The sequence below is a fragment of the Myotis myotis genome, unplaced genomic scaffold (genome assembly GCF_014108235.1).
Source record: "Myotis myotis isolate mMyoMyo1 unplaced genomic scaffold, mMyoMyo1.p scaffold_m19_p_19, whole genome shotgun sequence".
NCBI classification, from domain to species: domain Eukaryota; kingdom Metazoa; phylum Chordata; class Mammalia; order Chiroptera; family Vespertilionidae; genus Myotis; species Myotis myotis.
In genome coordinates this window covers 41,282,415-41,297,469 of record NW_023416323.1, presented here as the reverse complement: position 1 = coordinate 41,297,469, position 15,055 = coordinate 41,282,415, and the positions used below count along the sequence as shown (strand labels likewise).

General features: G+C 58.4%; 1 protein-coding gene and 1 long non-coding RNA gene across 4 annotated transcripts in view; one reads left to right on the top strand and one right to left on the bottom strand.

Moving 5' to 3' along the window:
• BRD7 (bromodomain containing 7) overlaps positions 1-4,420 on the bottom strand; it is a 20,380-nt gene extending 15,960 nt beyond the window's left edge. The window contains exons 1-4 of one of the 2 annotated variants that reach the window (XM_036345133.1): positions 4,148-4,420; positions 3,566-3,774; positions 1,135-1,264; positions 766-823 (exon numbers count right to left, since the gene is read on the bottom strand). In XM_036345133.1, the coding sequence (XP_036201026.1) occupies positions 766-823; positions 1,135-1,264; positions 3,566-3,774; positions 4,148-4,196 (446 nt within the window). In that variant the 5' untranslated portion in view covers positions 4,197-4,420. The remainder of the gene's footprint in view (positions 1-765; positions 824-1,134; positions 1,265-3,565; positions 3,775-4,147) is intronic. The other variant, XM_036345134.1, reaches the window with a different exon arrangement.
• Positions 3,774-15,055, top strand: LOC118674009. 2 transcript variants are annotated; one of them, XR_004973552.1, is made up of 5 exons: positions 3,774-4,157; positions 5,959-6,112; positions 13,897-13,993; positions 14,091-14,232; positions 14,917-15,055. It is a non-coding gene; the product is annotated as an uncharacterized LOC118674009 (long non-coding RNA). The 2 variants fall into 2 exon arrangements; XR_004973551.1 differs by having other exon boundaries at positions 14,091-15,055.

The following is a 15,055-nucleotide window of genomic DNA, read 5'->3' as shown; positions in this document are numbered from 1 at the left end:
TGCCCACAGCGGTTACTGTGAGCGACACTCGCTGTCTGCGAGGCCTCTCAGAGAACATCACCTCCACCCCGAGAGCAGCCATTGATACAGAGCCACGACCGAAGCGGTGTTCCCACACCGGCCCACTGCGTTCTTAGAGTGCATGCCCTGCACCTGCGAACCCTCTGCCAGGGACATGCCTTTCAGCTGAAAACTGAAATTCTGAGTATAGAGAAGTATCAGAACATTTTAATAAAGACTGACTTATTCTCTCCCCTTTTACAGACTTAACATGGGCTTAATCTAGATACTGAAATTTTTAGAACCAATTCCTGCATTTAAAAGTGGCACAAATCCTATTTATAGTATTCTGCCCCCTGCCCCAGGCTTAGTAATCGCTGAACTTTCACAGTATGATAAGCACTGCACAAATACACAGAAGGTATTTTTATCTATAAACCAAGTGGAAATATCTGTATTGTTTATTCCCGGTTTAAAGCTTGAACATCAGAAGTTACTTCAGATTAAAAAGAAATCTGCCATTAAGAATATTGCGTAACACTCTTCAAGCTGCCAGCTCAAACAAACTAAAGGGGAACGACTAAAAGCCAGCCTCTTGGAGGGCTTTACTGCCAGGCAAAATATTTATCATCCACTTTAAAATCAAGTACGTTTGGATGCAGGCCACACAATGTGGCCTTAAAGAATCAAAACAGAAAAGTGTTTTGGATACTCTCTTTCTCCTTTCAATGTCCACGTTACAAAAGGACTGGAAAACCCATTTACCTCTGCAACTGTCTCATCAGTTGATTCAAAGCTTCTTGAAGGGGCGTCTGTTCTACTTCTAAAGCGAAGAAGAAAGGAAAAGAGCACTTTAAAAAGGAAGATTCTACAGAGTACTGTTTAGCTTATTTCCTTTCTATATGACTTATTCATACCCATCATTAAACACCTCACACAGAAACTCCATTTCCCTTATAAGTAAGTATGAATTCAAAACTGCAGCTAGTTTAAAGGTCGTATGCATCAGAGAAGTAAGAAAACTTAAAAATTCCATTAAAAGGCTTCCAAACTTTAACTTGAAAGCTAGAAACCCAGTGCCTTCCCCTGGCTGTGTCAGCCTCGTCACTCAGGACAGTTCCCTGTTACTCTGACCTTCCTGTTTGGCTACAGAGCTCGACAGAGGCTTCTCAGGGGGCAGGTCCAGTCTTGCAGGCGCCTGGCACTGGAGGTCTTTTTCTGCCTCATTCTCCACACGGTCCCGGTCGCGCCTCTTTCTTTCCTCCTAAACGGAACAAAGGGAGGTAATGCAGAAATATCTCAGAACACCTTTAAACGAAATCATCTTAATTTCAGTGGAGAAAAATAAGACGCCACTGAAAATTCTTTTAAAAAATCTTCATGTATTTTGCTGCCATCTACTGGAAAAGGAGAAAATAACATGTTCACAAAGGGAAGAAAAGTGATTTGACAGTATAGGCCAGAAATAACCACTTAGAAAACAACACTGTCCTAAAAGCAAGATACATACCCAGGAATAAATCTAATAAAAACACCTAATACGTTTTGGGAAAAAGTATGAAATATTACTGAAAGGACACTGTGGAAGACCCGAATAAAGGAAATCTACCATGTTCGTGACAATCGATTCTCTCCAGAGTTATCTATAAATGAAATGTAATGCCAACCCAAACTGGAAGATGGGATTTTTCATGGAATCTGACAAGCCAAGCGTATAACTTATCTTGCAGGTCAAAATCAAGAGCCGTCACAACAGTTCTGAAAAAGGTGACCATGAGAGTCTGACCAGGTACACAGCCCCTGTACAGAGTGACAGTAATGAAGACAACGTGGTCTGACATAGGGACAGACGAACCGACCGAGAACAGACTGCGGACCCAGAAACAGACCCACGCGCACAGCGAGTCTGGCTGTCACAGAGGCGGCATCATTGGGAATAAAGACAACGGGGAGTCAGTGCTGGGACAACCAGTCGTCTGCACAGAAAAGAAAAATGAATATAGTCTCTGCCTCATACCAGACACAACAGTAAACCCCAGGATAGCAGACTGAAATGTACAAAGCAAACCTTTAAAACTTCAGAGAAAAGAATCTTTATGACTCAAGAGTAGAAAAAACTTTTCTTCCCCATAAACAAGCTGAAAGGCCAGCTACCGGCAGAGATAAGTACCTGCAACGCACACACCCCGAAGTCTCAGCACAGATTACATGAAGAACATCTACAAAAGGCAAACAACCCAACGGAAAATGGGTGGAGAGCATCGTAGCTAATTCCCAGAAGAAACCGGAAATGTCAGGAAATGAGCGAAGCTCCCTCGACCTCTAGGAGTGATACATGTAAAAACCAGAAGGATTCCACCTCTGTCATCAGCAAAAGCTAAGATGTCTGTACATGGCAGGTGTTGATGAACATGAAGAGAAATGGGGCTCATGCCTTGCGGATGGGTGAGCACAGGGGCACAGCCATCAGCTGAACCAGGAACAGGACCGAGGACAGGAAGGCCGGAGAGGCCTTCACCGGCTCCAAACCCTCCCACCCCGGGGCGCACACCCCGGAGACACTTCCCTTCACAGTGTACACTCGGCCCTGACAGCACAGGAGTGGGTGCGCTCCTATGTGGACTTTCTTCCGTAAATGCCTCCTGCCGGGAGCCCGGGTGGGGAGGGCTGAGTGGATGCACTGATCTACGCCATTTTACACAGGGGATGTGAGCTTTTTGGAGGCTGGTATCCTGGGGGGGGCGTCCTGGAACCAATCCCTCCTGGACACCGGGGGACAACTCAAGTTTCTGGGGAGTCAGGCTGCATGCAGGTTTTCGACTGCACGGGGGGTGTGGGGGGGTGGGGGGGAGTCAGCGCCCCTAACTCCTGTGTCGTTCAAGGCCCAATGTCCACAAGAATATTTGCTGCAGCTCTGGCCGAAACAGTAAGAAAGATAGAAACAGCCCAATGCCCGCTCCAGGGGGACGGACCCCTGCGTCCCAGCTTATCGACGCGGCAGGCGAGATGAAGACGCGGAAGAGACGGGCAGGTGAGCGTCCCCGGAGGGACGGGGCGTGATCACGATTTCGCTCAGCGTGCACCCCGTGGCGGCAGGGGCTTCCTCTCCATCTACTAACCGCCAACGGTGAAGAAAATGCTTATTTTCACTCCTGGTGTCCTGTCCCCGAAAGATCTCGACCCAGTTTTCTCTCCGACAGACGCAAACGCTGTTTCAAAGGGTGGGAGCCGCCCGTTCAGCGCGCGTGGCCTCGGGAGGACCGTCATTTCGGAACCACAGGTGCGGACCCGGGCGGATCCCATTCGCTGCCGAACGGAGTCCCGCCCACCTGGTCCCGGGGCCCGGCAGGTGGGCGGGCGGCTCCCGCACCTGGTGCGAGCGCAGCTGGAGCCTAAACCATCCCCCGGAGCGGCGGCCGGTGCTCCCACTCGGCCCCGCGCCGCCTCGCCACGGGGCAGCCTTTAAAGAGGCGCAGGGCGCGGAGAGGCCGGGTCCACTGGGGGCGGGGGCGGGGGCGGGGGGCGGCGGAGGAGGCGCGGCCGGTGCGGGGTTGGCCGCACTCACCTTCACGCGCCGGCGCTTCCGGCCCTTCTCCTCGCCGGGCCCCTGCTTCTCGCCCTTCTTCCGCTTCTTCCGCTTCCGGTCGCGGTGCTTGTCGTGCTCGCTCTTGTCTTCGAAGAGGCTGGAGTCGTGCCCCGAGCTGCCGGTGGAGAGCTCGGTGACCTCGCTGCCGCCCACCTTGAGGACCAGCTTCAGGGGCTTCTCCACATACTCTGGGGGGAGGGCGGGGGGAGAGGCCGGTTCACGGAGGCTCCGGGGCCCGGCGGGCAGGCCCACCGTGCAGGGGCCGCGGGGCGGGCGGCGCTGGGCCCGCAGGGGGCGCCCCCGAAGCACCTGTTGAATGACGGGCGCTCGCCCCGTGGGTGCCCGAACGCCGCCCTCCGCGCCCCGCCCGGGCCAGGGGTCCCGTGGCCGCCCCGCCCCCGCCCGTCGGGTCTGCGCCGCGCCCCCGTCGCGGATCCGGGCCTGCCCGGGGAGAGGCGCGGCCCGGCCGCCTCGGGCGCTCGAGGAGGGGGAGTCGAAGGCGCGAAGAGCCGCCGGAGCGGCCGCGGCCCGCCGGCCCCCGCCCCGCGGCCCTCTCCTCACCCTCGTAGAGGTGTTTGTCCGACTTGTGCTTCTTGTGCTTCTTGCCCATGTCCGCCCGGGCCCCGGTGCCCGCCCCCCGCGCCAGGCCCAGGCCGTGCGCCGCCGCTTCCGGTCCGGGCCAGGCGAGCGGAGGGCGGGAGCGGGGCCCGCGAGACCCAGCGCCGCGAGGCAGGGGGACGGCGGGCGCCGGCGGCGCGAGGCCCCTCACGGAGACGCGGCGAACGAGACGCGGCCGCGGCGCGAGAGCGGCGGCGGGTCGGCGAGCGGCCAGCGCGGAGGCGGGAGAGAGGGCCCGCGGCGCACGCGGGGAGCGGCCGGCGGCGCGTGGCGGCCCCTGGCGGCTGGAGGGGGCGCTGCAGCCTGCGGGCCGGGGGGCGGAGTCCGGGCTGGGGGCGGGGCCACTGCCCCGAATCTTCCCTTTCTCGTGTCGCTCTCCCTCCTCTCTCCGTTCTCTGTCCCTCTCTGGTCTCTCTCCCTCCCTCCCTCCAAATCTCTGTTTCTCTGTCTTTTTCTTTCCCTCGCTGCATATTTTCCTTCCTTTCTTTCTCTCTTGCCTCCTGTCTCTGTCCTCCTTCCTCCCCCTGTCTCTTTCCTCCCTCCCCCCCCCTTTTCCTTCCTCTGACTTTTCTTTTCATCGCCCTTCCTCCCTCCCTCCCATCCCACTTCCCCTTATTTCTGTCCCCATTGAACAATGTTTATGGAGCCCTGTACTGATGCCAGACCCAGCACAGCCAGCTCACTGGTAACGGAGGGACTCTTGTTAGGTTTGATGGAGCAATTGAGTTGATACCCCTTCCCGGAGAACTGGCTTCTCAGGTCATTTCACTATGGACATTCCCTTTGCTGAGACCACTTTTCACTTGTGGTGACCACATGCCGTTCTCTCCCCTCCAGGTCTGCATAAAGGAGTCTACGCCCAGAAAAAAATCCCGCCAAAAGTCCTTTAAAAGCCGCTGACTCCCCTCACTGGGTGCTGGAGCCATCCAGGCTCAGCCACCTGGTGTGCGGATGATCGAATAAATTCATAATCCCTCACCACTCTGGCCTCGTGCGTCCCTCCTTGGGCGACCTAGCAATTCTAATAGTAAAAATCGCAGGTGCTGATATGGAAAGGCCTCCAAGTATGGGGTGAAGCTTGGTTTCCACCATTGGCTTTAACCCTTTTTGCTCTAAGGCGGTGGTTCTCAACCTTCTGGCCCTTTAAATACAGTTCCTCATGTTGTGACCCAACCATAACATTATTTTCGTTGCTACATCATAACTGTCATGTTGCTACTGTTCTGTCATGTAAATATCTGAGATGCAGGACGGTCTTAGGCGACCCCTGTGAAAGGGTCTTCGACCGCCAAAGGGGTCGCAACCCACAGGTTGAGAACCACTGCTCTAAGGAGAACCGCTCTGCCCACTGCCCTGTGGGTCTGGCCTTCATGGTGACATGCCTTGCTCCAGGCCAAACCCACGAGTGTACCTGTCTGTTCCCCCAGGGCAGGGTCTGGTCTTGTCTCCTTGGCATCCACAGCCCGCACAGTGGGTGTGCCCCTGGCGCTGTGCCCCTGGCGCTAGCTTACTCTCTGTGCCTTTTCTTCCCTCCCATGACCCTGGGATGGAGGAAGAGGGTCTGGTTAACACAGTCACACTGCAGAGGGAGTAATTCCCTCCCCCTCCACAGGTCCTGTCTAGGGCTCCCCCCCCCCCCCCCCCCCCAGGGCTCACAGCCCAGGAAAATGAGTAAGAGCAGGAAGTGGAAAACACTTCGCAGAAAAAGTTCCTGGGAGATAGAAACCCTACCTCGTCTCACGTTCTATTCCCAGCTCCAGGACGGTGCCCGGCACATCATAGGCACACGGCGTGCCAACTGAACCGGACCCCGCTGTGTGGGTCCGACTCTACAAGGACCCCTCCGGGTTCCTGCCTCCTGGGATTTATGTGCTAGAGACCTGCTCCTACCAACAGAACATGGCAAAGGTGAGGAGCTTTTGGGGTTCGGTTACCCGAGAGTGCGACTTCTGTCTTGCTAGCCACCTCTGTCGCCCTCTTGGCTTGCGGCTGTGATGGTGCGGTTCGCAAGGAACTGGGCAGCCTCCAGCCACGCTGGGCTCAGCACAGTCCCTTGGAAGTACGTGTTGGGTGAAGGAATGAATAATTGCTACTGTTTTGTTAAGGATTCCTTCTCCTGAGGGTCTTTTTGGTTGAGGACGGAGACAGGAAGTGACAGGTGGCTTCCTGAAGAGTCAGAGGAGGAGGAGGAGGAAGTGGAAGAGAGAGCCGCTGGGGAAGGCTGCCCCCCGCCACCCTGGGGTGTGTGGCGCTCCCAGGAAATGGCCTCTGGCCGCTCTCTCAGGCCCAGGCCTCAGGAGAGGCCCGGGGCCGAGGCAGGGGCTGGCCAGACTTCTGACCCTGAGCCAAGCTCCCAGCACCGCTGCGCCTGCGGACCTCAGCGCCCCAATGGAGGAGCTTGCAGCACCGCTGATGTGCTGGGCACCTGGCCGACGGGGCAGTTCTGGGGGAGCCTGGCGGGGACCCCTCACAGCTATCCCCTCATGGCTGACAGAGGGAAGAGGCTTCCTGGTGGCTGACCCCGTGGCCCAGGCAGACTAAAGGCCGTGAACATCAGGGGCCCGAGACGCTCACCTCTGCCCTTCTGGGATCCTCAGAGCCCCACTGGGCGAGGCACCCCCAAGGCGAATTTTTCTTGGGCGACTTTCTTCTTGTCTTTGTCTGAACCTCAGTTTTCCCCTCTGGGGAATGGGCAGAACCAGCCCTGCGCGGCCTGTGTGGTTGGCGCGAGGGCCAGGGAAGGGAGGAGCGGAGTGTGAAGGAGCAGGAGGGAGTGGGGGAGGGTACTCTGGGGTGCCTGCCCTGTGTCCCCGGGGGGCGGGGCGGGGGGGGGGGGCAGGGAGAGGTGGCATTTCCAGAGCCCAGGCCCCGGTAGCTGTAACAGGTGCCCCCGTCTGGCAGCATGGACTGGCCAACCTGGCGCCAGCATGTGTGTGTGCTGGGGGCCGAGGCTGGCTCCCTGGGCAGCTCTGGGGATGCAGCGGCCTGAGGCGATTCGCTGTGACAGCCTGTTGACAAGGCAGCTTCCAGGGTTGCTCATGGTCTCAGGGGGAGCTGCCCCAGCCGCCTGCCTCTGCGTGAGCAAAAGGCAGCAGATGGCGGCTGTCCATGTGGGGGTCTGGGCTGCCTCTGCCCTCGTGGCCTCGGCGCTGCTTGCTGGAGGGCAGCGAGTCCAGCACAGTGCCCACTGCTGACAACCTCAGAAGTCGCTGGGACTCAGATTCTGCCGAGACAAAGATAAACCTGTAGTCCTCGATCCGATGGGCAAGGGGAAGCACAAGGACTGCCTCCCTGCCTCCCTCCCTCCCTGCCTCCCTGCCTCCCTGCTTCCCTGCCTCCCTGCCTCCCTCCCTGCCTCCCTCCCTCCCTGCCTCCCTGCCTCCCTCCTTCCCTCCATCAGTTTTGTCCTCCATCAGTTTTGTTGAGTGCCTATCTTGTGCCAGGCACTGTGCTAGGCACAGGTGTTCAGATGTGGGAGAGGAATTGTAAAGAGAAGGTGAAAAGGAGTGGGCGCGTGGATGTTGGTAGGATGCAAGTGATGTGCTGTGTGGTATGTGTGCACATGTGCATGCGTGTCCTGCTTCTTGGCAGGACTCATCTCATAGGCTCCAAGGTCAGGAGATACCGTTCAGCCTCGTCTACTAGGAAAGGAAAAGCCTGGGATCGGAGGTCTCCGCTCCCTCTCTCATCTCTCTCTCCCTCTCCCCCACCCCCTCTCTCTGTCTTGGGAACCCTGTGTCTTTTTCCTCTCTGCCCGTCTCTTTTTCCTCCTCCTCCTCCTTCCTTTGCTCTACGTGGCTCAATGTGATCACCAATCCACAATCCACAGTCTGCTCAGCCGCCATACATGAGCTTGCTTTGGCCATGTCCTAAGCCTTGTCCAATCAGCTGTGGCCTTGGTGCTGGGGGCGGGGCCTTGCAGAGGACGGCCCATGAAATAGCCCCAATAGCTCTACCTGCTGCAGGTGCCAGCTCCTAGAGCCTCAGGAAGGATGGCGTCTAGGAGGGGAGATAACAAAGATGATAAGAGCCAACAGTGACTGAGCACCTCTTTAAATCAGGCGGGGGACACACATGCCCTCTTTTTCTTTTTAATATATTTTTTTTATTGATTTTTACAGAGAGGAAGGGAGAGGGATAGAGAGTTAGAAACATCGATGAGAGAGAAACATCAACCAGCTGCCTCCTGCACACCCCCTCCTGGGGATGTGCCCACAACCAAGGTACATGCCCTTGACCGGAATCGAACCTGGGACCCTTCAGTCTGCAGGCCGACTCTCTATCCACTGAGCCAAACCAGTTAGGGCTTTTAAAAAATATATATATATTTTTATTGATTTCAGAGAGGAAGGGAGAGGGAGAGAGGGAGAAACATCAATGATGAGAGCGAATCATTGACCGGCTGCCTCCTGCACGCCCCCTACTGGGGATGGAGCCCACAATCCAGGCATGTGCCCTTGTCTGGAATCGAACCTGGGACCCTTCAGTCCGCAGGCCGATGCTCTATCCACTGAGCCAAACCAGCTAGGGCGCCCTCTTTTATAATGAAATGTTATCGACGTATATAACATGTGCGAAAGTCTTAAGTGTAGGGCTCAAGGCGTGTATTACTTCTTTGAATTCTCACAGCAACCCCATGGTAGGGGATAGGATTCGTACCGTCTCCAATGCGCAGGTCTGAAAAACGAACCCAGGCAGCACAGCTCTAGAATCTGAGCCCATGAGCACAGCTGTGTACCGTTCGTGCCCCCCAGTCAGCTTCGGGGCTGGTGCAGCCTGTGGACCCAGCAGCGACAGGGAGACAAACCCAGTGGCTTTCATCTCCAAAGTGCGTGGAATGTCAGCGGGAACGACTCCAGTCTGGCTCTGCCCTCTGTCCCCCTCCCGGCCGCTTGGTGTCTTCCTCTGCGTGTCCCCGGGCAGCCCGGCCGCAGCTGCAGGCGGCCTCCGGGAACCGAGCTGCGTTATGATGTGCAGATGGTGTTTCCGCCGGGCCCCTCGCTTTTCATGTCGGTGGCCTCCGGGATCTCGGCCAGCCCAGATGTCCCTGATCATGAGAAAGCCTCCCTCCCCTGGCAAGGCTGGCAGGCGATGCCAGGGACGGGGGCCTCGGGCCAGCGCTGGCTTGGATCCTCTGGCGAGGGGGCCGGGCTGGAGGCACGGAGGCTCGGATGCTGTGTCATTTGTGTCCAGCCCTGCGGTGCGTCTGCAGAGCCAGGGATATCGCTTCCGCGTCTGCAGACAGAGACACTGCGCAGCGAGGTTTTCAAAGGGCCCTGGGATTGATCTCTTTTTTCCATCCATGTTGTTTTATCTGACGCGCGAGCTATCTGTGGGCACAGACGGCCTCGCCCGTCAGAGGCGGTGCCCTCCTGTGACAGGAACATCTCACCCCATCAGTGACAGGCTGGGCCACGCGCAGGAGCCACGTGTCTCCCCCGTCAGACAGGGAATTCTACGGCCAGCGGTACATGTGTCTTTCCCATCAGACTAAGAGTCAACAGTATCAGGGGGAATGCAGCTCTGCCCTCTGCTCTCAGACTTGGAGTTCCTGGGGTCAGGCCACTTGCACTTGAACTTTGCAGACCTGCCCTTGGCTCACCTGCCTGGGACGGGTGTGGACAGTGTCAGCCACAGCAGGTGCTGGAGGTCCACGGGCGAGGAAGAGCAACCGGAGCATTAGGGGCACCTGGACCTGCTGTAGAACCCGGCTTCTGACTCAGGCGTAGCTCCTTCATAGGAGCTCAGTGATGATGAATGAATGAATGAATGAATGAATGGCTGGTTCCTGCCCTTGAGAAGCTCACATTCTGTTAGGGAAGGAGTGAAATTCGCTTCTCTTAAGTGTCTCTACGTGTTGGACATAATTGTAGGCTCCTGATGTATATTACCTTATAAGTTTCTCCCCCCCCCCCAAATTTATTGATGGGGAACTGGGGGCTCAGAGAGAACAAAATGACATGTCCAAGGTCTCACAGCTGGTGAATAAGGGAGCAGGGATTTGCACTGAGGTCCTTTGATTTCCAGATGTTTACTCTTCCTGGAAAAATTATCATCATTTAATTTCAGACCTACCCAAGGCAGGTGTGCCTGATGTGGCATGCGAACCGAGGGAGAAGGAAAGTTAGAAATGTTTTAAAGGAGTGACTTGGAGATGGGTTTTGCAGGATGAGTAGGAGTTCACCAGGCAGAGAAAATGGTTAGAAAAGGAGGGTTGGTGAGCAGCTGCCGCTCCCATGTGCTGCTCTGTGGCCCTGCCTCTCTGGGAGCCGGACTTCCTGCCCCCCGCGGGGAGGACGCACAGCGGGAGGCCTGACCTCATGCTGGCACATCCCTGCCGAGATGCCAGGAGGTCTCCGCGGTGGGCCTCCCACCCTGGGCCAGCTGTGCTTCTAGGAGGAAGGCAGGGTGGTGGGGCCAGCTGTGACGAGGAGCTCCCTCTCTGGGCCCCCGAAAGGTTCAGGGCAGCGAAGGAGGAGCTGGAACCCTGCCTGGTCCTGCCAGGGCCAGCGGGAGGGGGCGAAGGGAGAGGGATGGGTGAGTGGTCCCCCGGTCTGTGACCAGTGGTCCTCCCGCTGGTTTAGAAGCAGAATGTGATTTATCCCATCCTCTGTGGGTGTGGACATCCACAGGTAGCTCTCCTGGGGGGAGCGGCAGGGGTTACATTCTCCCAGCGGGAGTGCGGAGCCGGCCTTCGGTAGATCCCCGTGGCTGATCCGGGTCAGACTCTGTAAGTCCATCGTTTCACTGAAACTGGGTAGAACGGGGCTGAGCTCTTAGTTGTGCTCAGCGGGGTCTGACCGACCTCCTGGAACCTGGGGTGCCAGAAGGAAGGAGCAGGGGCTGGTAGACCTGTAGCAGTCACATCGTATTTGTGTTGAAATCGGCAGAACCTTCAAACAAGCCGGAGGTTTTACCCGAAGCCCAAGGTGTGTCACAGATACAAGCCGAGAAGCTTGCCGGAGGAAGGAGGGGGACCCAGAGGACCACCCACTCCCTCTTGACCTCGCCTTGGCCCTCTCAGGACTGTTCATGGGCCCCAATTTTCCCCAGCGCCTGAATAGTGCACCCCAACTCCCAACTTGTAGCGCGAGGACCGCCGAGTGACTGAGAGGAGCATGACTTGTGCGTCCTCATGTCTGCAGGGGTGTGGGGGGCGGTGCCCTCCCAATTCCTGGGCTGCAGCTTCGTGTGTCGGGGGCCTCTGTTCAGCTGCGGTCCTGGCTCTGATGGCGTCTCCTCCAGGTTCTCCATCCGGGCCAGCAGCGCGCCCATGGCCCAGGCTCTGGCCTCGGGGCAGTGCTACCCAACAAGACGAGAGGAACTCTGCCCGCGGGGGTAGACTCTGCCCTTTAAAAAATATTTTTATTGATTTCAGAGAGGAAGGGAGAGGGAGAGAGATAAAAGCATCAATGATGAGAGAGAATCACTGATCGGCTGCCTCCTGCACGCCCCCTACTGGGGATGGAGCCCGAAACCCAGGCCTGTGCCCTGCCCGGGAATCAAACCGTGACCTCCTGGTTCATAGGTCGACGCTCAGCCACTGAGCCCCGCCGGCCGGGCTGTGCCGCTTTTGCAGGAGCGCAATCTGGGGTCCAGAGAGGGCTGGGCTCGGGGTCACGCGGTGTTGGGCGGCATTAATGGAGGACGGGCTTTGGTTCTGCCCCTTCGGGATCTTCGCTCGTCCCGGGCTCAGCCAGCCAAGGGAGACCCTCCCATGGGCCCCGCAGACAGCCATCTGCCCAGGCCTTGCCCAGCCGGGAGCCGTGAGAAGCAGAGCCTGATATGGAAGCTGCCAGGGCGTTACTAATGGGCTGTCGGTTGCAATTAGGGCAGCAGGCTTTCATCTCCCCGCCGCCCCCTTCTGCTCAGCAGCCCCGCAGCAGGCGGCTTCCCGTCCTGTCCGTCTGGTGGGTGTCAGGCGCCCCCGCTGCGGGGGGACCCCAGGCGGGAGCCGGGGGAGGCCTCTCTGCCAGCCGTCATTAGGGCCGGCGCTGCATCCAACTGTTGCGTGTCCCGGGCCCGCGGCCAGCGTCCAGCGGCCAGCGGCCTGCAGCCCATCCCTCGGCCCCGCCAGGCCCAGCCCCTCTGAGCCTCGGCCCGGCGGCTCCACCGCTCCACCGAGGCCTGCCTGAGATTGCCGAGGTGTTCTGGTGACTTCTGAGGGCCTCGCAGGAGAGATAACGCTCGAATCAACAAATCTGCCGCGGTGGCTTTGAAGAGACTGTTTCAATCACTTTATTTTGTCTTCATGGCAGGTTTGCCAGATGGCGTGGGTCTTGCTGAGGTCCGGGACCGAGGGGGCGCGCATGGAACTGGTGCGGCTTCAAAGCTCCTTTTTAATCTTTAGCAACATCACAGCGGCTGGGAAACTGCCTCGCGCTCTCCAGTCTCCCCCACAAAAGAGGCGCGGCCGAGGCTCTAATGAAAGCCAGATAAAGGGGTGGCTGGGATCAGAAACAGAGGGAAAAGAGCAGTCGTTAGTCTTTCTTGTAGCTGTTTCAAAAGAAATTCTAAGACAAATTATGGCTTTGGGTGTTTTTCTAAAGGGACCGGAGCCGGGAGAGGGGCCGGGGGAGGCGCGTTGACCCCGCGGCACGGTCCCCGGCATGAAAGGCAGAGGAGACTAGAAAAGGCCGGCACACAACAATCACCTGCCCGCGAGCGCGCGTGGGGATGAAAGCCTCGCCGGCATAATTGCGGGCGAGGGCGAGGAGTGGGCGGGCGGGCGGCCTTACCTTGCCGCCAGCGCTATTAATGCCGAGGCGCCCTCCTCCTTCCCCTCGGGAGCCCGGCTGACCTTGGGTGCGGGTCGTGGCCACGTGGTGCGGTGCGTGGCCTCCTCGCGTGAAGGCCCCAGGCGGCTGCCCACGCCCGCCATCCCCGCGAAGGAGGCGGCTGTGCCCTGGGTCCCCTTCCCGTCCCACTCGCCTCCTTTAAGGTTTGAAGGTCTGTCTCTTGGGAGCTGGGGAGGGGTTTACCGACCAGCCATTCCACCCCCCTGTACACCCCCGCACCCCCGCACCCCCCGCACGTGCTTTTGTTTTCAGAGATCAGCCCTAAGCTGGGGGAGTCGGGTGCGGAGCCTACAGCTCGTCCTGTGGCGCCCACTGGTCAGGGCTCTGGTTGCCCGAGGAAGGACATGGGGGCTGGACCCCCCCCCCCCTCAGCACAGCACCTAGGTCAACGTCACAGATAAGAAACAGTGACGCCCTCGCCAGGCCGGGCCCAGACTGGGCGCCCCGTCACTTCAGCCTCGTTGCCCACACACAGCAGGTCACAGGGCTCGGACCAGGTCCAAGGGCCGCCGTCCTCAGCTTTGCGTCTCCAGTGAGAAAAACTCGCTCCCGGTGGTGAAGGGTTAGATGTGCAGGAGGGGGAGCAGGGGGACCACTCAGACCCCTTCGCACCTCCCTGAGGGAGGCCAGGTGGCACCGCCAGGGGGAGTAGAGAGGGTGCTGGTGAGTGTAAGCCGTGGGTGTCCCCAGAGGGTGTGGGGAGGGTCGGGGACAGACGGGCTGTGCAGGGTGTGCGTGTGCGTGTGTGTGTGTGTGTGGGGGGGGGGGGTGCGGTAGGACGGAGGGCCGGCAGCAGAGGACAAGCCTGGAACAGGGCCTCCTGTCTCCCGTGAGCGAGCTGACTGCCCTCGGTCTCCAGACTCAGGGGAGCTGTGTGAATTTTTGTTTCCCCAGGAGCTGACCCTGAGTAAGGGCATGTGTGCAAGTTCCTTTGGGAGGTGATGCCAAGACACACCGAGGAGGGAGCCGGACAATGAGCAGTGATGTGAAGGTGAACTGGTTTTCTGAAATAAATAAATAAATAATCCCTGGGTGGTAGCGTCTGCCAATTGCCCTGGTGTAAATGCGCGCATGTGGTTGATTTCCAGCTCCCGGCATGCCACAGCTGGGTGAAGAGCTGGACAGCGATGTGCGGGCCGGGCTCCCGTGAGCTGGTGTGAGCCGTGGGACCGCAAGCTGCGCAGAGAAGGAAGGCGCTGGCAAAACGTGCAAAATCAAGCCAGTGTCACCGTGAGCCACCAGAGCCCAACGCCGCTGGGGACGGCTGGGAGTGTGTGGAACAGATGCCCCTGAGTCACCCCTTCGAGGCAGAGGGCCCGGGGCACCTGCCCACCAACGCCCCAACCATCATTGGCTCAGGCTGCCCCCCAGGGCCGGAGGGGGGGTGGGAGGGGGAGGGAACTCAGTGGGCTTCTGGTCAGGGCTCTGGGTAGCAGAGGAAGACACACAGGGCTGGACATTGCAAGTTGGGCCCACGCGCGTGAAAATAGTAGGTCTGCTGAGGTGTTCGTGGGTGTATGCTGGGCCTTGAGCCTCACGCCTGGGGCGTGTGGGGGTGTCAGTCCAGAGAACTCGGCTCCTGGCTCTCCCCCGGGACAGACACACTGCTCGCAGCCTGTGTTCCCCACGACTTCGTACTCGGGTCCTTCACGGGAAGAGCGGGGAAGAGCGGGGAAGAGGGGTGAGAGGCGGAGGCGGGAGGAAGTACCACCCACGGCCCAGGAGCCAGCAGCCTCTCCCACTGCCCGCTCCTCGCACGGAAGTAGGTCACACGGAAGAACTCCGCGTCCCCGTCAAAGTTTCAGGCAGAAACAATAACTTGGTTTTGACCTTGCTCTTCAGAAAGCAAGTCGCTGCTGAGCTGCAACATCAAAAAGAATAAATAATTGTTTTCCTTTCTTGTTGTGATGATAGGATCATCCGAGTGGTTAGTGGGAAGCAGGCGGCTTTGATTCAACTCTGGCTCCCCAGTGCTCCGGCCTCTGTGTGTCAGCGGGCTCCTGTTTCACCCCAGGACAGCAGAATCCCTTGATTAAATTCATATTTGTTTTAA